This window comes from Phymastichus coffea, unplaced genomic scaffold, assembly GCF_024137745.1.
Source record: "Phymastichus coffea isolate CEN01 unplaced genomic scaffold, Cenicafe_Pcof_1.1 PCOF00159, whole genome shotgun sequence".
In the NCBI taxonomy this organism is placed as follows: Eukaryota; Metazoa; Arthropoda; class Insecta; order Hymenoptera; family Eulophidae; genus Phymastichus; species Phymastichus coffea.
Window position 1 is genome coordinate 34,102 of NW_026706970.1, and position 21,708 is coordinate 55,809.

General features: G+C 33.3%; 4 protein-coding genes across 10 annotated transcripts; 2 read left to right on the forward strand and 2 right to left on the reverse strand.

Annotated features, from left to right (window-relative positions):
• The first annotated feature begins 118 nt into the window (after positions 1–118).
• LOC131672814 (GMP reductase 1-like) lies at positions 119–4,222 on the forward strand. The gene is made up of 6 exons (XM_058950294.1): positions 119–468; positions 609–728; positions 804–1,061; positions 1,194–1,382; positions 1,465–1,667; positions 2,954–4,222. Exons 1-6 carry the CDS (start codon positions 382–384, stop codon positions 3,141–3,143), a joined length of 1,047 nt encoding a protein of 348 aa, XP_058806277.1. The 5' UTR covers positions 119–381; the 3' UTR covers positions 3,144–4,222.
• LOC131672805 (far upstream element-binding protein 3) lies at positions 4,160–11,847 on the reverse strand. 2 transcript variants are annotated; one of them, XM_058950277.1, is made up of 12 exons: positions 11,364–11,847; positions 10,894–10,969; positions 10,357–10,530; positions 9,944–10,073; positions 8,380–8,652; positions 8,158–8,284; positions 7,780–7,986; positions 7,539–7,674; positions 7,013–7,462; positions 6,720–6,913; positions 6,297–6,592; positions 4,160–4,299 (listed from the first exon to the last, which is right to left on the reverse strand). In XM_058950277.1, the coding sequence occupies exons 1-11, from the start codon at positions 11,454–11,456 to the stop codon at positions 6,317–6,319; spliced, it is 2,136 nt and encodes a 711-aa protein (XP_058806260.1). In that variant the 5' UTR covers positions 11,457–11,847; the 3' UTR covers positions 4,160–4,299; positions 6,297–6,316. The 2 variants fall into 2 exon arrangements, with proteins under 2 accessions (XP_058806260.1, XP_058806261.1); XM_058950278.1 differs by lacking the exon at positions 4,160–4,299 and adding an exon at positions 4,306–5,609.
• Positions 11,813–16,966, forward strand: LOC131672810 (glutathione synthetase-like). Of its 5 annotated transcripts, XM_058950288.1 has the most exons (13): positions 12,221–12,287; positions 12,387–12,418; positions 12,521–12,568; positions 12,639–12,816; positions 12,895–12,970; positions 13,043–13,176; positions 13,260–13,302; positions 13,380–13,453; positions 13,523–13,687; positions 13,764–13,917; positions 14,047–14,154; positions 14,222–14,496; positions 14,588–16,966. In XM_058950288.1, exons 3-13 carry the CDS (start codon positions 12,562–12,564, stop codon positions 14,712–14,714), a joined length of 1,341 nt encoding a protein of 446 aa, XP_058806271.1. In that variant the 5' UTR covers positions 12,221–12,287; positions 12,387–12,418; positions 12,521–12,561; the 3' UTR covers positions 14,715–16,966. The 5 variants fall into 5 exon arrangements, with proteins under 5 accessions (XP_058806269.1, XP_058806270.1, XP_058806268.1 ...); XM_058950286.1 differs by lacking the exons at positions 12,221–12,287; positions 12,387–12,418 and adding an exon at positions 11,813–11,909 and having other exon boundaries at positions 12,437–12,568; XM_058950287.1 differs by lacking the exons at positions 12,221–12,287; positions 12,387–12,418 and adding an exon at positions 11,911–11,933 and having other exon boundaries at positions 12,437–12,568.
• Positions 16,967–17,276: 310 nt separating this feature from the next.
• On the reverse strand, positions 17,277–21,349 carry LOC131672809 (cytochrome P450 4C1-like). Of its 2 annotated transcripts, XM_058950284.1 has the most exons (13): positions 21,304–21,349; positions 21,038–21,218; positions 20,864–20,970; positions 20,351–20,441; positions 19,815–20,000; positions 19,677–19,746; positions 19,493–19,619; positions 19,360–19,414; positions 19,114–19,229; positions 18,933–19,001; positions 18,653–18,830; positions 18,412–18,591; positions 17,277–18,078 (listed from the first exon to the last, which is right to left on the reverse strand). In XM_058950284.1, the coding sequence occupies exons 2-13, from the start codon at positions 21,210–21,212 to the stop codon at positions 17,891–17,893; spliced, it is 1,542 nt and encodes a 513-aa protein (XP_058806267.1). In that variant the 5' UTR covers positions 21,213–21,218; positions 21,304–21,349; the 3' UTR covers positions 17,277–17,890. The 2 variants fall into 2 exon arrangements, with proteins under 2 accessions (XP_058806267.1, XP_058806266.1); XM_058950283.1 differs by having other exon boundaries at positions 21,038–21,334.
• Between the last annotated feature and the right edge of the window lie 359 nt (positions 21,350–21,708).

Consider the following 21,708-nt stretch of genomic DNA (forward strand, 5'->3'; position numbering starts at 1 on the left):
ACAAAACACTGCAGTAATTGTAAACAAAATATCGATAATTAATTATGGAGATTTGTATGATACACTATCATAATCATCAAACTAATTAATGTGACATAAATATATATGACACTAATTCATAAATATTAAATAGATGCTGTCGGGAAAACTTATTCGAACTCCAATCAGTTTTCTACTTTTTTCTTTGAATAGTTTCAAAGTTGCAGTGCGCACGTGACGACGACGCGTGCCAGCAGCCATAATATCGCAGCGTAGCCTCGCTAAAAGTAGTGTCAGTTTCGCTGTTGCGCTCGAACTATTCACCTCTAAAGTGCGGACTACCGCAATATCTGCGCAACGGTTGTCCTTTCTCGAGTAGTCAGTCTCCGCCTCAGTTTTAAGATGCCGAATATTATTAACGATATCAAGCTTGATTTCAAGGACGTGCTGCTTAGACCAAAAAGAAGTACCTTGAAAAGTAGATCCGACGTGAGTGAGAGCTTTTATAATGTTTACCTTCCGCGTTTAGAGACCTATGCTTTATTTATAAATTGCATCCATGTGACTGCAAGATACTAACTGGGTATTTCATTCAAGCTTTTTTTCTACTGTGTGCTTTCTATTTTTAGGTGGATCTATACCGGGAAATTACTTTTCGCAATTCCAAGCAGACTTACAAGGGCATACCAGTTATGGCTTCGAACATGGACACTGTAGGCACTTTTGAAATGGCCAAGGCATTATCCAAGGTAATTTTTTTACCCATATTGTTTTTCTCATATCTGGCAGCTTTAGTATTTCAAAGATATTTGGTATGACATTAGCATGGCTTATTCACCACTGTCCACAAGTATTATACTGTTGAAGAATGGAAAGAATTTGCAAGTAAAAATCCAGAGTGTCTGAAGAACATGGCTGCTAGTTCAGGGACAGGAAATGAAGACTTTGAGCGTCTGTCAGGTGTTTTGGCAGCAATCCCTGAATTGCTTTTTATTTGTATAGATGTTGCCAATGGATACTCTCAGCATTTTGTGGAATATGTAAGAAAAGTCAGGGCTCAATTCCCTGATCATACCATTATGGTAAGTGCATTATATTTATAGGTTTGTCATTAGGCATCAGTTACATTATCATAAAAAGTATGAATAACAGCAGTAAGTCTAAAAGGATTAGGATTAATATACTGATAAACATATATCTTTTTTTTGTAATAGGCTGGAAATGTTGTTACTGGAGAAATGGTAGAGGAACTAATTCTCTCTGGTGCTGATATAATCAAAGTAGGAATTGGACCTGGATCAGTTTGTACTACACGCATGAAAACTGGTGTGGGTTACCCACAATTGAGTGCAGTAATTGAGTGTGCAGATGCTGCACATGGTCTCAAAGGTCACATAATTTCTGTAAGTATCTATATCTAAACAATAGTCCGATTAATTGAGACCATAATTTGTTAATTCTGAAATAAACTGTGAATTCGGTTAGGATGGTGGTTGCACATGTCCAGGTGACATTGCCAAAGCTTTCGGCGCTGGCGCTGATTTGGTCATGGCAGGTGGAATGTTCGCTGGTCACGACGAATGTGGAGGCGACGTTATTGAAAAAGATGGTAAAAAGGTCAAATTATTCTATGGTATGGCATCCAGCACTGCTATGAAGAAACACGTTGGTGGAGTAGCTGATTACAGGTAAACTTTTTTTTGCGAGAGTTTGCGGATATGATAAACATTGCCAACACTGATGCTCATTTAAAGCATCAACGGAAATAACAACATCCCACGCGATGCGCATATAATATTTCTCAATTCGTGGATTGTATATTCAATATTTTTGGTAAAGCTTGTAAGTCACGGCAAAGTGTGAAGAAATATTTTTTTGTAACAATATGTTTCCATTGCGATTGTTTACAAATATGTCATTTTTCAAATTTTTAATATATACGCTGATTAGATAAAATAACGATTTTTTAATTTAACACGCTGTTAAATACTTTGTTCATGGTTTTTTTATAGAATATTCATTTTTAAACAATTAAGTAATAAATAGTACATTACGACACTAGGCCAGAAAGTTGGATTTCCGGGGCGTGCGTAAGTGACGGGCGAGCCGAAGGCGAGCCCGTCATATTACGCACGCCTGGGCATCCAACTATCTGGCCGTGTGTCGTATACTATTTTTCCTTATCCCTGGCCGAAAGTGCCGTGTACACGGAGAGAGTAAAAATTATGGTGATCGTTTTGTAAAGTTGAAATACCTAAACTTTTAGAGGCTAACCGAGTGTGCGGGAATGACAGCTGCGCATGCGCGTCGCGCGTCTAATGCCGCTGCTCTATAGCGGGCAGAAAAAACATTTGGGGAAAATCCGGGGAAACCCCTCGCTTAAATCATGTTAAGCTGGTCTAGCTGCAGTACGGTTAGGTGTCTCCATGCCCGCCTGACTTTTGTAAAAACGAGGCGAAGCCGAGGTTTTACTGGTCAGGGCGGGCATGAAAAACAAAAGTATTTTTCTTAGCCTTTCGGTCAAAAGATAAAAAAAAAACTCTAATTTTGCCTATCAGGGGTCTACATCTTTTAAAAACGCCGCAAAGGACACTCTTTCCGAAGCCTTTCCGCGCCTGGATAGAAAAAAGCATTTCAGCCAATCAGCGCCGCCTTTCCCAAACAGCCAATCAGCGCCGCTTTTCCCAAACAGACCGCAAAAGTCCCTCTTCCCGGAGCGAAATCAGACCGGGAAATAGGCACTTTCGGCCAAGGGATAAGGAAAATATATTTATTCAAAAAACTAAGTGCTGTAAATAACAATTTAAATTAAAGCATATATTTTCGATGAATAATTTATAAAGTTTAGAAAACTAAAATGAATTTACATAATACTTTAATACTTTGCCCAAGAGCACTAATTATCGTATGGATATTTATACTCAAACGAGAAGTTTAATCGATGCAACAAGTTTACAAATCTTTTTCGTTCAAGGTCATCGGAAGGTAAGACAGTGGAAGTACCGTACCGTGGCCCGGTCGAAGCAACAATATTGGATATCCTTGGTGGATTGCGTTCGGCATGTACTTACGTCGGAGCAGCTCGGCTACGTGAATTACCAAAACGTGCGACATTTGTTCGTTGCACGCAGCAGTTAAACAACATCTATGGACCACCGATGTAGAATTAATGATGTGCCAATTGAATGCCTGCACGTGTGCGCAATCGATCGAAAGTCAATTACAAAAATGTAAACGTTATTTTGAGAATCTCTCGACATATTATCGTCTCTTTCTTCTTTTTCAACTGCATTTAACGCGCAAAAGTATTTTTCGACGCTGCATAGGATAATAATTTATTTCCGAGAGATTATATGAGAGCGAATGAAAAAAACAAAAAGAAGTGTACGATTTTACGGACCTCACGCGTATAGATTACAACAGTATTAGCTAGTGCGCATTAGCTATGTTATACGTAGGTAATTGAATGCTGTATTTTTTACCAAAGACGATGGCCTGAATGTATTATGGTGATAGGTAATATTGTACTTCTGATAACGCGCAAAAAGAGAATTTTTTCGTTCTTCGGCACAAATACAGTTAATGTGATGTTATTTTATTATTATTTCATTTTATTTATATACAATATATGATGATTATAGGCAATTTAAGACATAGTGAAGAGAAAGAACTTAATTCTAAAGACAGGGAATTATTATCGATAACAAAAAACAACAGCTTTGTTTATTGTTGGACATGTTTATTCATTTGAGACTTCCAAATGTATTATTAAGTGTCATTTTTTTGGTATGTAGTCAACCAGTTATTCGGCGTCGAAATATTTCAAATTTATCATACAACGACGTTCCGAGGTACAAGTATAATGGTTTTTCAATGTTGTGTGCGCGATGTGTTGCAGATGTACATTCTGTTAATGTTCATTGAATGTAATATAATACGTATGTATCTTTACATCATAAGTAAATAAAAAAGAAACAAGTAGGTGCTTAAACCGAATTATATAAATAATTTCAATCCACTTAGCTTGGAATTCCTTCGTTTTTTATGGGTAAAAAATATTACCACTTTCACTCTTACAACTACATATAGCAATCATTCATTCAATTCAATTATAGAAAGTCATTTTTGATTAAAGTTTTGTTTTCTATTCACATTCCGTTTCACACATAAAAGATGATTACGTCGAGATAGAGTTCCTTTTTCAATTATCAAAGGCGTGATCATTGTATTCCATTGTCGTATCGCAGTAAAATCACTGTTTCTCAATCCATCACACGTTTACTAAGAACATTGTCTTTGGCAGCACTTTATTTCTTGTCCCTGCAATGACATTTCAATAAATTCTCTTTTTCCTCAATAATATGCTAATGTATAATATTATAATTTTTTTTCATTTTTCATTGCAAATATATAAATATTGTAACCGTTGTAAACCAATAAGTGATAACTACTTGATAATCAAAATTGTACTGCCAATCGTTCACGTTGCATAACGTTTTATATGGATTGTTAACTTCACAGACGTAGAATTATCTCTAACACAGGTGAAACAGTAAAAAATTCGAATACGGCATATTGCATTTTCAAGTTTTATTTTATAAGTAGAAATAAAATCATTGTATTAAATCGCTATACATTCGCAATTTTTCTTCTGCTCCGAATGTTTTCAAAAGAACTAAATGACGAATCGTTGATATTAAAAATCGATTCATTAAAAACCAGAATATAATATTATAATTTCAAACATCCATTTCGAGTAAAGAGGAATAATTTGAAATTTCTCTTGTTATAATTGTAAATGACAATATCAAAGATTAAGCTTGCGAGATTCTCTTCCAATAGATTAACAAACTTCATTGCCAGTAGATTAAATTCTTGAAACTAAAGAAAACAAATTACTTTAGATCGTAATGTATTTATCATGAAAAGAAACCTGTCGAATCGAGTTTTCCGTTACGCAACAGTTGATACATATTTTGAATCAGTATTGCTGTTTTAGAAGACAAGGTATAAGACTTATATCTAAGGGTTTTAAATTGGTTAGATAGTATATTTTTTCCTTTATTTTGAAATTGATCATGTCTATCCGGGGGAAAGGAATACAATTATTTTCAATGTACACTTTGAATATACGATGAAATTCCCATCTCCATTGGCAAAGGTTGATTTTTTGTTGCTGCCTGGTATATATTCTGTATTATCTGATTTTTAGATTGTATTTAATCATGATTTGAATATAGATAAAAATGCATATACAAATTTGTTGAAAGAATAAAAACGCGTAATATTACTATATGAAATTATAAACCTACAATCAGAAATAAGCGTCCTCTTATATTACTTATTTGCTAGAACAATATGTATTTCTACAATGTATAAAAAAAGAGAGGAAATACACAATGATATTCAAAATATCATTGTTTAAAGCGCAGATCGATACGATTGTTGATTCCCTCATGTTCGAAGTGATACTTTCTCTAAGCAATAGCCGAATGGAAACATTAGATTTTTGTTTTGCATGTATAGGTATATACATATAAGGAATATATGTATGAGATGTGAATTCATATGTAAATATTTATAGATTACTGCGGGTAATAAAATCATCCATCAGGTAAGCTAGCTGTAATCTGTATGGAATAAACAAAACACATCATTGTTTAAAACAGTCAAATACATTGATATCATTTATATATTTCAAAGGTGTAATATTGCGTTATATATATATATATTTATATATTTAATTATATATTGACAATGCATATGTAAATTATGGATATAATAATAGTTAAAACATGTTTCAATAAATTATTTATCACACACAAATATCATATATTGTATATCATGTATTAAAATCCATTTCTGATATATATATTCCTGAAATGAAGTCATGGGATGTACAGTATATATTTTATGCATGTATATGTATGTATATATTGTACATTTAATCATCATCATAGTTATAATTTTTTAGAAATATTTGCCTTATGTTTACACCATTGATTTTATAATCTGATAACACGAGAGGTAGTTTATAATAACACAATGTTTGCTAATCACATTATTAAAAACTACCCACATAGCTTTGTAAAGAAAATATGTTGACGTGACTATGTTAACTCCAATCATACTTACCGACACCATTTACATTTTGTCATTGTGAATACAAATAACATTTGTTAATGTATTTCATGAAAAATAATCAATGAAAAATGTAAAATAGAAATCATCGAATGTCAACATTATCACACATCCCACATAGTCTATACAACGCCTATAGTCTTACAGAATAGTTCAATTAAAAAAGTTACACTTACTGGATTGTTTAAGTAGACGTTCAGTTGCTGGGGCTAGCCTGAGGGTACTGATAGTTCTGGTAACCGCCTGCGCCTGGATACGCTGGGTTTTGACCAGGTGCTGCCTGACCCTGAGCCTGAGGCGTATAATAACCGCCAGCCGGTGGGTTCATTCCTGGGTAGCCACCATACGCGGGGAAGGCATTGGGTGCTCCACCAGGCCCACCTGGTGCCCCACCTTGGTTTGGCTGCATTGGATTAGCCGGTATTGCTTGTTGTTGTGGCATCTGATTGTTTGACATGTTGCTACTGGTTTGCTAAAAAATTCGAATTTGGCATTGATTACAAACCGGTGCATTGATTTATTAAAATCGGGAAAAAATTTTTATAAAGACAGATAAAAAATCTAGAAATTTGATTGTATAAAAATACGATGACACTAACTTTATTCTTCATTTGAGCTTCAATAGCTTCAGCTTCTTTGATTTTTCCTATGCTTCTGTAATATTCTGCCCATTGTGCACTGTAGTCTTGTTGACCACCGTTTTGCTGGGCTTGTTGCTGCTGTTGCTGCTGCTGTTGTGGTTGTTGTTGCGCTTGCGCTGGTTGAGGAGCTGGTGGATTGGCACCTTGTGGAGCTAAAAATCAAAATAATCATTTGGAATTCAGTATGTAAACGAAAAATCTACGATGAATTTGCAAAGGAAGAGCTGTAATAGAAAGATAAAAAATCTTACTTTGCTGACTCATGTCAGGCTTAGCTGCCGCCGTGGAAGCAGCCTGTTGTTGTTTAGCCTGTTGTTCGATCATTTCGGCCTCTCGATGCATACCCATCGATCTGTAGTACTCAGCCCATTGTGCACTGTAATCAGGTTGGCCAGTCGCCGGATTGATTTGCACTTGACCTTGAGCTGCTGCATTTGGATCAGCTGCCGGTTGTTGGCCTGGCCAAGATTGGTAACCCGTTGCATTCCACTGATTATAACCCATAGTGTTTTGTGCGCCGTACATGCTATTCGTCGAAGTCATTCCACCACCGAGTTTTTCGCCAAATATTCTCTTGGCATGCTCAACTTGTTCGGGCGTACCCTTGATAGTAAAGAATTCAGAGTCCGTGCCTGGGTTCCGCCTGTCCAATTCGCAATGAGCACCTGTTGTTGCGTTGATTTGTTTAATTGTTTCACCACCTATAGTTATTCAAAAATTGTAAATGTAAATAACTATCTATCAATGGAAAATTAGTTAAAAAATATTAACAATTACCTTTTCCAATGATTATGCCACATTTGTTTTTAGGAACAGGATAACTGAATTCAATTTTACCAGTCATATCATTTCGCCTACCATCCCAACCACCGTATTCATTAGACCGCCCTGAATTGAAGCCATTGCCACGATTCTATTTTTAACAGGATAAAAAAAACGAAGTCACATAAGTAAAAAAAAAGAAAAATTAAATAATAATAAACAGTACGAATTCACAATGAATCATTGCGAGACATACTATAGCATTCTCAACGAGTTCTTTGATCCTTTGACGTGCATTTTGTACTGCTTCTTCACTACCAGATATAGAACATCTGCGATCCTCTGGTCCATCTTCATTAAGATTTAAAAATACAATTTTTGCGCCCGTTTCTTGTTGTAACTTTTTGATCATTTCGCCGCCTTTTCCGATCACCAAGCCAACAACGTTCTTCGGTACAGTAACCTGAAAATGAATTAACATGTTAGTTTTTATCTTCTTTCACTAATAGAAATCGAATTTTTTGTGTAAATATACTTGAACTGCTAGAATAATTTCTGAACATACTAGGTATAGCAACATTTTGTTATAAAACAAAACATTGCTTCTTTGATATAATAAACAAAGTAAGTTTACCTCATCAGAATTTCCACCTCGTCCGAAATCTCTTCCACCTCTACTGTAGGCTTGCATTTCTTTTTCAGCTATCAGTTCATAAACTAACTGTTTTGCGTGCTCTACTTTTGAAGGATCGCCAGTGATTCTGTAAAAGTTAACGAAATACCAGGTATCAATGGTATTCAAATAAAAAAATACGTTACTATCATTATCAATGAAATGGGTAGTTCAAATAATTACCTTAATGGTTTTTCTGATTCTTGTGCTGGACCATCTTGAATAACCACCATTTTAGCTCCAGACTTTTCCTGGAGTTGCTTGATGGTTTCACCTCCTTTTCCAATAATAAGACCAACCTTGGGACCTGGAATCATAATTTCCTGATAGCCTGGGTGTCCTGACAAAATAGCTGAAGCAGCTGGTCCTGCTGGACCCGGGTAAGGAGGATTAGCTCCTGGGATTGGTTCATCCTTTTTCTGATTGACAATTGACAACACAAGTTCTTTGGCTCGGCTGTAACAAACAAACGCAATTGCTAATTTAGTATTTAAACAATTAAAAGTCTGACCATAATAAATTACACTTTACTCAAAAATAATATTTCAAGATGAATAAATAAAATTTAATTGTAATGTACATTCCTACAGTGTTTATATTTTATAAAGTGTGACGAAAAACAAATATATATATCAATTTCATATTTGTATAATCAATCATATCAATAGTTTTATATGTATTCCCATATGTATAAAATCAACAATCATCATGGATGTTATGATGAGCCGTTCCACAGACATTTACATATCATTTATCTTCCAGTAGCAAAACATATGCCCTCATGCATTTTTCCTATATTATTTACTTCCTTCATCCAATATTTTCACTCATATTCTCCCTATCCCTCTTCAAGCCCTATTAGAAGTAAAAGTCTATTAGTACATTGAAAAATCATCAATTCAACTTGTCAAATAATTTTTAAATGACAATTAATATCAAAAGGCCACTTGTACTCACTTCCAGGGCCAATATTTTCAATTATTTAGACCAATTCACATTTGATATACATGTAAAATTACATTATCAATCAGTATTTATAATATAGAAATTAGATATTATCACATAGATATCATATCATAAATATGTATATTGTATATACTTATTGTGTATATGATTCAAATGGACATACAGTGAAAATTCAATAAAAATATTAATTACTTAATATATTTTACCTTCAATAAACCAGAAGATGACATATTCAATATTTTTCTTATGAGTCATGTACAAAAATGTACAAAAAATCATATTTTTTTAGTTTATTAAAATCTCAATATTCCACTTATCACCTGATATTAGCAATATTCATCTAATAAAATTAAATCCTAGTAGGTAGATTATATAGTTAACAGATGAAATTGATACATGGCAATGATTAGAGGAATATGATAAAATGTGTTTTGGTGAATAATAGTATCATCATAATCTTATAAAATTTAATTTGGCATATTGATATTATATTTGATAATTTTCAAAGTAAATTTACCAATTATATGTATATACTTTTTTCTTTAACACATACCCCAATTTCATGCTTTATGAGATTATCTTCACCTAAGTGACCTTAACCATGTGTATATTGCAATTTTTTAAATATTATAGACATTTATAAAATAATCTAGTAGATAGAGTAAAAATTATACATGAGTTGGAAAAAACATGGTTGTTTCAAACCAACAAAGTAGAATGACATTGCAAGTATGGAAAAAAAATATAAAATTGTAATATCAAACATAAAAAAGTAAGTTACTTGACAGCATCTCGTGGGCCAGTTAGCGTGCAAATACGCTCAACCCCACCCCCACTTTCTGAAGCCATCTGTATTTTACATCCTGTTTCACTTTGCAATCTGGAAATCTGTTCTCCTCCTCTGCCAATTACTGTAAAAAAATTGTGAAAAATAAGTTAATAAATAGAGCAAGCAACGTTTAAGGAAAGTCACTACTTTCAAATAAAACTTTTAAAGTTTAATTAATTTTTGAAATAGTGAATTTTATATGATCAAGATTAAAGTATAATTCTACTTTTTTATCTGATGATTTTTAAAAAGAACATTTGAAGTAGTCACTGTCCTCAAATGTTACAGCTATACTATTAAGAAGTTTTTTTAACTCCAAAATTTATTTAATAATAATACATCAGATAACAGAAGAATATACTTACTCAATCCAACCATTTTGTCAGGAACTCTAATATCTTCATTGCAAATACCTCCGACACTAGACGCATTAGAGACTGTAGAACCAGGCCTCGACGGATCATCAAGACCAAGATTTAATCCAATGGATCCACGCAGATTTGCTAATGGATCAGGTATATGCTTCTTTGCTTCAGGTTCTAGAATTCAATAAAATAGGGGGATGCCAAACATTGCACATATTGTCAAGTATAACATTGTTTTGAAACAGTGGAAAAAATTTTTTTCACAAAGTTATCATAATTGATCTAATGGTTATGAACAATACAACAAATAAACATATATTGTATAAATGGTCAAGTATTGAACAATATTAAAAATACATATTATAACAAATGACACATTTATGTTATAAAAGATATTAAATAAATTTTGAAACCAATCTTAAATAATATAATAATAATAATATTAATAATTATAGTAGTAATAATAATAATAACAATAATAATAACAATAACAACAACAACGACAATGTATATTTATTATTATATTCAATGTTTTACCTGTGCCATCTTCCAATGAACGCTTCTTTGGCTCTTGATTATTTTGTGTACCCTGAGGATTAATCTTAGCTGCAATCTGTAAATAAGAGTAAACCAGCATAATATTTTAACGAGAATAATCTCGTTTTGCCTTGAGAGGAATATACCCAATATTAATAAAACATTTCCGGAGAATATTATATGTCATCAAATAAACCGGAAAACGTATATATACATATATATACATATACGTATATATATATAAAAATGATAAGTATTCATGAACTGAAGAATGTAGACTGGAGGAAGCACGAGTATGGGTTGTAATCAATAATTCGATACACGGAGAGCCGTACTGATTTTCTGCGTGTAAATTAAAATGTCGTTTCTCACACTCGTTACATAAATCAGATTGAAATAGACAATTATGTCGCTAAAATAGTTACGGCACTTGTTCATTTGTAACCCGGCATGTAGGAAATCCGCCATACCTGTTTAGCACGTTGCAGCGCAGCGGCAAAAGCTGAGCTCTGAGAGAGGTTGGACGGCGGGGCTACAGCCGAGTAATCACTCATGTTCGCCATGTTTTGTAAATTCTGTTGTTGCTGTAGTTGTTGCTGCAGTTGCTGCTGCTGTTGCTGTATTTGTTGTTGCTGTTGAACCTGTGAGTAATCGTCTTCTTGAGACCTAGAGTCACGATCGCGTCGGTCTGAAGACGATTTTGAGGATGAGGAACGACGATAAGATGAGTCTCGGTCTCGGTCGCTGCCTCGATGATCACGGTGGTGGTGGTAGTCGTCCTCGTCACGCGGGGAACCGCCGCGCCTCTTTTTCTTGCCCGCCGTGATTGATTCTTGTAAAGGGACGAGCGCCAGGAAAACACTACTCACTTGAACTTACACCCGCACACGGAACAGAATGACGTGGATGCAGTAATATATCGACTCGACACAATGCTACTAAAGCAGTACTAAAACGGAGATGGCTGACGCGATCAAGGCGTCGAATCGGCGACGGGCGACAGCGCTTTGAATTAGGTTAAGTTCGAATCTAATCTGCGCGTGCGTATCGAATCAAGTTCCGGTCATTTTGATTGTTTTAATGTTTAAATTGTAAAAAATATTTATTGGAAAAACCATTTTTTTTAACAAGGAAAGTTAATTTAATAGCTATTTATGAATGATTTAGTAATGTAAAATTCTCACTGCTTTGTTTAAAAACATTTTTATTTTCATAAAAATGCGCGAAAATTTTAGATGAATATTTTACTGATTAGATGGTTTAGATGATTCAATTACATAGATGATGTTTTTATCTTATTTTGTAGTATAGGTATAATAAAGAAGAGATTTCGAGTGTTTCACCTGTAAAATAACTTTTTTAATTTATTCGAAACGAAATTCGTTCTACGAATTGTACGTTATATTATTTATTTATGAATTAAAAGTATTTTGATTTTTTTTCTTATTGAAATTATACTCAAATGAAATAAATCTGTTTTGTGCTTTTTCAAGTATTCATCATCATCAATAAATTTAAAAAAATGGTAACGTGTTCTTTTCAGTATTGTTTGTATATATAATAAAATATATCTTCACAATCATGGAGTCAGCAATGTTAATAACTTTGGATAATCTAACTACTACAGAATTTAATGAATTATGCACTAAGGCAAAGGATTGGTTGGCAATGCATGGTAAATACATTGTTACCAAATGTTATCATCGAAACTTAAAAATTATTTACCATATTTCTATATTTTCTAGGTGCACTCATGAAGTCCAAAAAAGATCCAATGCAAATTTGCTATGCTCCATTTTTACTTTTGCCATCATTTTTTCCAAGAAAGGAATTTGAAAAGGGTCAGCAAACTCAAATCTTACTCAATGAGCTTATACATAAAGTAGCTCACGATTACAAATTTTTACGCAACACCTTAAAAAAGTATTGATAGTTGCCATTGTATCCAATTCGTACAATATTTATTTATAACATAAAAACTTTAATTAATGTTTTTCATAGCATTATTGAAGCGGATGATTTTACTGCAAAGCTTTTTGATATTTACCAAACAGTTTACTTGGAAGGATTCGCACAGGTTTATTTTATATTTTATATAACTTATTAATATAGTAAGAAAGAATCTTAATTAATACTGCTTTTGTTTTAGAGTATTAGTTTAGGTTTAGTAAGGTCCGATTACATGCTGAATACCGACGATGTAAATAAACTTAAACAAATTGAAATCAACATGATTTCAACAAGTTTTGGAGGTTTGGCACCGATTACTTCGGCATATCAAAGGTAAAATGTAGTAATTCTTTTAAATTCATGTCATATTTGTAAAACATATTCAATAATTTATGTTGCGTTTGTGTGTACAACAGATTTATTTTATCAGAATTAGGTTATAGAGAAGCAATAAGTAGTGTACGTTTGTTCAAATTTATTTTCTACTATTTTATGTACTTTCAACAGTTAAAAATAGATAATTTCTTAAATTTTAGATTCCATTAAATGAGGCTGCTAATGGTTTCTGTAAAGGCTTAGTTGAAGCATGGAAGTTGTACAATAATAAAAAGTAAAACATTACCATTTTCATTCTAATTTAAAAGTAATCAAGGTGACTTATCAGTTATTTCATTAACAGGGCTATGATATTAGTTGTTGTAGAAGATATCGTATATAATATCTTTGACCAAAGAGCTCTAGAATTCAGAATACAAAAAACCAATCCAGAAATTGTGATTAGTAGGAGAACTATGACAGAGTTGATTAAACAAGCTAGTTTGGGACCACAGAAGCAACTCTTAGTGTATGGATAAAAAGCTTTACTTAATTATTGTTTTAAGATTAATTTGGTTGTAATATATAAATCTAAAATATTACAGTAACAATTCTGAAGTGGCAGTAGTTTATTATAGAAGTGGATATCAGTTAGAAGCCTATCCTACTGAGAAAGAGTGGAAAGTTAGATTACTCATTGAGCGCTCTAAAGCAATAAAATGTCCATCAATACATTATCATTTAGCTGGAACAAAAAAGGTGAACAATTATAAATTCTTTTTCACATTTATCTGTTATTTGTTAAGGCTTAACATTGCCTAAAACGTATTTTTATTATTTACTTAATTATGTTTTGAAAGTTTACAATAACAATATTTGTATTTATAGGTCCAACAACAATTAGCAGTACCAGGTGTCTTAGAGAATTATTTTACTGATTCCAATGAACTTGCGAGAATCAGAGAGCTTTTTGTTGATATTTATTCTTTAGATTTAGTAAGTAAATAACCATTTCTTACATCTCAAATACATTGTTTATTTAATTATATAACATTTCTTGCAGGATGAAATGGGAGACATAGCAGTAGAGAAAGCCCTCAAAGATCCTAATAAGTATGTGTTGAAGCCACAACGCGAAGGTGGTGGATATAATATATATGGACAGGAAATAAAGGCGAAACTGGAAGCTATGAAAAATTCGATAGATCGAACTGCTTGGATATTAATGGAACGGATTCACCCACCTATTCAAAAAAATTATCTTATTCGACACGATGACGAATGTTTAGAATTGCAAGAATTGGTATCAGAACTTGGAATTTATGGTGTTATCATGGGGTAAATTTAATTATTGTTGAAATTCCGATTCCATAATATATTATTTCGAAGTATCATTAAAATAAAATATAATTATTCAACGACTTTTTAGAAATCAAAATGAAATAATAATGAACACCCAATGTGGTCACATTTTACGCACGAAACCATCGTCTGTAAATGAGGGAGGAATTATTGTTGGCGCTGGCGCTCTTGATTGTCCATATCTCATCGACTAAAAGAGACAAACCACCAGATTACGTATAATTTTATTATTTGTTTATAGTTTTTCCTTCTAATAACTTCGATAAATTTTAATGTTTTTATCATAAAATTATATTATAAATAATTAAAAATGAAATTGTACTATATCAGCTACTTATAAGCAACAACAGGTCTCGGTGACTCCGTAGGTAAGAGCCCAGGTTTCTGTGCTAGAGGTTGTGGGTTCGAACCTCGGATATATGAAGATTTTTAGAAATGAAATTTTCATGTTTGTTATCGGAATTCCGGTGTAGTCCAGTAATTCTAGAAAAATTAGCTATATTTTCCGCGAAGAACGTAATTTTTTTTTTACGGCTGCGGAATAGTATGTAAATAACCGGAAAAATAATTTTAGTAAATGAAAATATCGGGAACATAATTTTATAAACAGTTTAATGTCGAAAAACGGCACTTATTTTAGTTTTCTGTTAACAACTTTTTTTATAATTATTTATAGAGATGAGGTCAACGGTATTAGATTCATGAATAAATTTTACATTTAGATTAATACTTTTCAGTCAAAATTATTTTTTAATATCTACATTTTACCATGTTTGCGAGATGTTACGAAAATTCAAGTTACGTTACTTTCAAAAGTTCATTAACAATTCTATTGTAACTTAAGCATTCAGTACATATGTTAAAGTTGTTTAATACAAACTTAATGTGGGCTCTTGAATTTTCGTAACATCTCGCAAACATGCTAAGATATTGTTATTAAAACAAATGTTTTTTTTATTTTGTTTAACGTTGCTCTATTTATGCTCCATCAGTGCTAATCAACGACGGAGGCTTGCAATGTGTTTGAGAACAAAGCACATGAACCTTTTTTCAGTGGTGCTTGTATCAATCAGCAGGAACTAGGCATCGAATCCGGGTTTACCTGGTGCGAGTCCGTCGCCCTACCGACTGATAAAACAAATGTTGATTTCGAAAAGTATTAATCTAAATGTAAAATATATTACCGAATCTAATTCCATTGACCTTATTTCGATACAATAATTTGAAAAAAGGTGTTAACATAAAACTAAAAAAACGCTGCCAGCTGCTCTGGCGGTGTGCTTCCTTGGAATTTTTGTTATTTACGTTTGTGTTTACGTTATTAATCGTTTTTATATTCATTGTATTTCATTAAATATAGTATATTTCATACAGTAATTATGAAATAATTGGTTACATGCATAATTTTATTGCAACTATAATGTAACATTATTTTTTATAAAATTTTTGAAAATAGGTTTCTTCTAAGTACTATATCTTTTGATATACATCGATTATTCAATCATGCGATGATTCATTTAAAAGCTACTTTTATAAGCTTTAAAACAAGCTGTCATATGACGAAAAATACGTTCTCAATCAAAAGTTATAGCAATTTTACAGAAAAATCACTTTTTAAAAATTGACAACTTTTTCCTAAAAATGGGTATAAAATATTTTTTAAGTCGGTTATTGGCCTTAAAAAATATTTTCCCACCTACCTTCCATCATAACAAAACATATAAAATAAGTCTCATTAAAATCTATCGACTGGAATAGTCATGGCGATTGACAGAACACACACACATACACTCATACATCCCCACGGACAGACGTCATCAAAATATGACTTTAACGATGATTCTGAGCTTCTGACAATAATTCTATGGTAAAATATTAATTTACACAGTTTCAGGACGTGTAGATCTACCAAAAAAAAACAAGAATGGAACCGCGAACGATAAAATTAAAGAAATTACAGCGAAAAAGGAAAAATTATTGAAAAAACCGAAAACAAAGCTTCCTTTCCAAGGAAGCAAAAGTGTCGTTTTTCAACATTAAATTATTTATAAAATTATCTTCCCGATATTTTTATAGACCAAAACTATTTTTGCAGTTATCCAGATAGTATTCCGCGGCAAAAAAAATTATGCTGTTTGCGAAAAATATAGATAAATATTTTTTTTTCGTATGAGAATGATTGGACTAAGTGTTCGGATTCCATCGTAAACTATAGGATTTTCAAAATGTGATGGGGAGGTGGGTTTATATATTCATTACTAGGGAAAACCAAGTGAATGCGTACAGATACTTACAATTAGTGTACCTCTGCAGCGCTCCATGTGAACTTAGCTCTTGAAATCACAATAACATTCTTAACAATTATAATTAAAAGAAACACCGCGTGTATTATTTTATGTATAACGTTGAAATATTCAAAATAAATAAAAGAAGGTTTAATTTTTACAATTAATGCAATATAGTATTTTATTTACGTAACTAAAACTGCAAACGCGTGTCTCCAATAACAAAAAATTCTTTGAAGAGAAACGACTACTCAATATCAAATAAGCTGTATACGTATTGACTGAAGTCTATTAAAACGTTTTTTTCATTTAAAATTCAGACGACATATATGTACTTTTGGCTAAGGTAGAGTGAAATCGTGTTTTTCGGAATGTACGTGCAATTCTAATTTACATAGTCTTGCGTCGTCATCACCAGCCACTTTTGCCAATACGAATAGTTTTTTTAATAGGAACGAATAAATGTTGTTTTCAAATATATTATCGTTATCAAAAATCTATTTTTTTATTAAAAAAAGTATTACGGAAAAATTCAACAATACCAAAGATAGATAACAGTGGTTAAACGCTTCTTTTTTTCTAAAAACAAACTTACTGTAATTCAATCTATCTTGCTATTCCGATAAAATGTTATTTCTGATCTAATTTCTATCTTTTCGCTTAATAAGCTTAATCTTTTTTTTATTACGTACTCAAGGAAGTTTTCCGCTAGCAAAAACTTTTATTGATCGTAGCGTATTCTATTCCTGTAACAGCAGAAGCATCTTATAATAAATTATAAAGAATAATTTCGGAATGTTAAAGCATATGGGTACAGATAGAATTAGAATTTTGTTGAGAGCACATGATAATAATTATCGGTAATCTTTATTTTTTGACATTTAAATGCTGTTAATCTACATCAAAAGCTACATTTATCTATTACACTTTGAATCTTATATTATTGGAAAATTATGTGAAACAAACATATGTTTTAATACCACATATGAATATTTCACAAGTATCCAAAACTAACAAATCACGCATAAAAGAAAAATGCAAGCTTTCCAACAAACGAAAAACAAACAAAGCGAAAGTAGATTTTGTTAATCTACTTTATTGTTCTCATTGATTCTCCTTTCTATTCTAATCTTTATCACGTCAACTGGCTTCAACATAATGTCGGCCTTCAACTTGATGTCCTGAATCGGCAGGACATTATCCTTCTTTATTATATATTTTCGGACTACTGTCGCTAGCAAAACTTTCATTGCCAGCATTGCGTATTTTATGCCTATAAAAACATAATTATTCAGTGAGACTAGGTTGCTACTTTTTCCGTTAGATTTAACTTGGAATGTATCGATTTTTGAATTTGATTGAAAAATAAAAGGTTATTGTGTGCATACTATTCAGAGAAATACATTATATTTTAATATGCAAAAAAATGAAGCTTTAAATATCCTTTTAATTCATTGAAAACTGATAGGAATTTTTATATCTTCATGGCTACAAATTCTGAACATGAAAGTCTCAATAGAATACACAAATTAACGTGAAAATGAAATTAAAAATGCAAATAAAAAAAAAATAAAACACTAAGCATCGATTTAGATTGATACCGTACCCAAGCAATTTCTAGGTCCAGCGCTGAAAGGTATATAAGCATAAGGATGTCGTTTGGCACACTCTTCGGGCAAAAATCTATCCGGATTAAAAGTCATCGGGTCTTTCCAAATTTCTTCGTTACGATGAGTTTTGATTATACCTAAAACCACTGAGCTACCTTTCGTCAAGGTAAATTCCCCTAAAAAATATCACGCATTCTGATAACTTATGCCTCCAATATCAAGTTTTCTGACCAGTACCTATATTAAGATCATCGGTAACCCGGCGAACGAGAAGTGGACCCACTGGGAATATTCGCATTGTCTCCTTAATAACACGCTCCGTATATTCCATCCTATACAGATCTTCGTATTTGACCGGTGCTGCGCAGGGATCTTCACTTCCGTAAATTTCACGTAATTCCTCGTACACTTTGGCCTGAAAATTATTTATAATTTGATTCATGTGCGACACGATGTACTTCTGAAAGGTTCACTGAATTAATGCAATAAATAAAAAGGATGAGCAGCATGAACTTACTTGAATTTCTGGATGACTGGCCAGCATTAACATAACGAAGCAATTGACTGTAGCAGTTGTGTCGTTTCCCTGCAATGTTGAAATGCAAATAAAGCACAAGTCTGCCAGGTCTTATCATGGTAATCACATTAATTAGTAAAATGATCATAGTACAAATCTGCGCACGGCAATCTATACTTACGGCAATCATCATCGTGTCGACTTCTTCTCGCAACTCTTCGTCCGTAAATTTCGCTCCCTCGTGGGATAACTCCATCAGTAAATCTAGGAAAGCTTTTCTTTTCACTTCAGTGGAAGCTATAATACAATATTAATCGATTATTGACGGTGATTTTTTGAAATCATAAGGAATTGAAAATCATAAAAATAATTTGCACAATTTCCAATCTTTCGCGCGACTGTCGTAGTACTGCACGACGAAACTTACGCAAAGTTCCGTGGTTTTCATTATTTTTCAAAGCCAATTTTTTTCGTTTGATCACCTAAAAAATAATGACAACGCAGTTAATAAATAAATCACGTAATTATGCTAGGCGTGAAGAAATGGAAAAATGTCGCACATCGTCTGTGAGTCCATGAACGTATTTGATGCACTCGTGCATATTTTTACCGAGTTTGGTATTGTTAAATATGAAATCCGGATGAAGCCAAATTTTGAACATTCTCGAGTATATTATTTCGAAGAGTCTGCAAATTATTATCGAATTACTACGTTGATGAGAATGAGCTCGATACAATTCTTACTGTTTAGCTGCTTGCACATAAGCCGAGTTCCTTTGAGTCTGTGCATTCGATGATACACCCATTGCGGTTTCTATGACGTTTGAGTGTTGATTTTACAATATATAAAATGAATTCAGTTTGAAATTGCAGGCTACTTACCGCAAATGATGTCGAGAGTGCAAAGCGATACGTAGTGGAATATGTCAAATTCGCCTCCGTTCACTTCAACCTCCATCTCTCTGACCATTATTTCTGATTGCACGGAGAATACTTCGACGAAAGACTCGAGGATTCGCGGATTGAAAGTTGGCATTATCAGTTTTCGATGGATTCTCCACTTGGAAGCTAAAGGATATAAGTTGTTTACCGACACACGCACGATTTCCGTAATTTTCAATGAACAAATCCACCATCAATAACAAACGGAGTGACAGCATACAAATGTCTTGGTTGTATTCAAAATGTTTAATGTCACGTAGATACCAATAATACCCCATTAATGCAAAAGCTCGAGTAAGATGTTACGACCGTTGACAAAAGGCCATCAAGCAATAAAAACGAAAGCAAAAGAAGAAAAACGTACGCGATGCTCCGCACGTACACTTCGCGATGTAAAATCGGTTCACTTGTAGGTGGCTCACGTTCCGATGCGCTAAAGGAACCAACGATAGGTAGGTTTAAAAGACAATACATACCTGACGCCGTGAACAATCCGGTCCCCAACCAAGGCCTTGCAAATTTGTACAGATCTTCCTTTTCGATGGTTTTTGGGCTTAGGAATATCGTCTAAAAAGAAATCATCCAACCTTAATTATAAAATTAATTTAATTTTTTAATTATTGCCAAGAAAAAAAAGAAACATATATTTTTCTTTTTTTCTACCGAATAGCATGTTCTTAAGTGAATTCAAGTTGAAATATTAACAAAATCCTCGACCAGGATAAGAAATATAAATTTGAGATCGTTTGAAGGTAATGTCCGACTAATCAAACAATGAAAAATGCTTTTCTAGTTGATGTTATTTTTTAAGTGGCTTATTATTGTCGCCGGGCTGTGACATTTAAAAGGACACGACCGACTTTAAATTAAAACGGGATCACTGAAGTTTCGTGAAAATTAACCCTCTTTGTTGATTCGATTTGCACGGGCGTGCGTTCCAATGAGGCATCACTTTTTTTTTTTATTCAAACGAACGATAAAACGCATACCTTGAGCTGTTCGGGATCGTAGGCGACGTAAAACAATCGGCCGGCCAACCAAACGCGAAACGGCGAAGGATAAGTTTCCAGTAAATATTGACACTTATTTAAGATATCTGAAAAGAAAAATCAGATTTTTCAGGATTTAGGTAAAGTTGAGGATGAAAAATAAAATTTACCTACCCTGAGTGCTTCCCATGAAATAATGAGCACTACCGATAAATGGCAAATTTGGAGGTCCAGGAAATTTGGCGGATTCTTTGTAAAGACGAAATCTTTGCACGTAGTACAGTAAGATAAACGCGAGTATAAAGATCGCTGAAGCTATCGCGAGCATTGATGACATAGCGACTACCATTTTTATCTGTAAGTACCAAAATAGTGTTTCGAAAAAACACACTTGCTGAATCGATAATTTGCAAAGATTATAAAATGGATCGATCGAGTACTGATGCTTGAAGCGAATCTTTCCTTTTCTTCAGAATCAACTACTTTCACTCGCACTTGATTTCAATAGCGCTAAAAAACACTTGACTGTATTAAGCCCGCGTCTAACAATACTTACTTTAACAATAGAAATAAAAATCTAGTTGGAAAGATCAACTCGTGCGCAATGAAACGGATCCTCGCGCTTAGCGTCGCAGACTACGACTGCGCGCACGAGATCCTCGCGCCCACAGCAGAACTATCTGTTTATTTTATGCCGTATCGCGCGTCGCGAATATCAACGAATCTGTCGGCCTCGCGATTTTTGGATTCAATGGCTGTGGTATCGGGTAAAACCGAGACCATTCGTGATGGGCATTTTCTATGATATCCGGGTAATTCGTTGCGCAGATCGCAGATGCGATCTT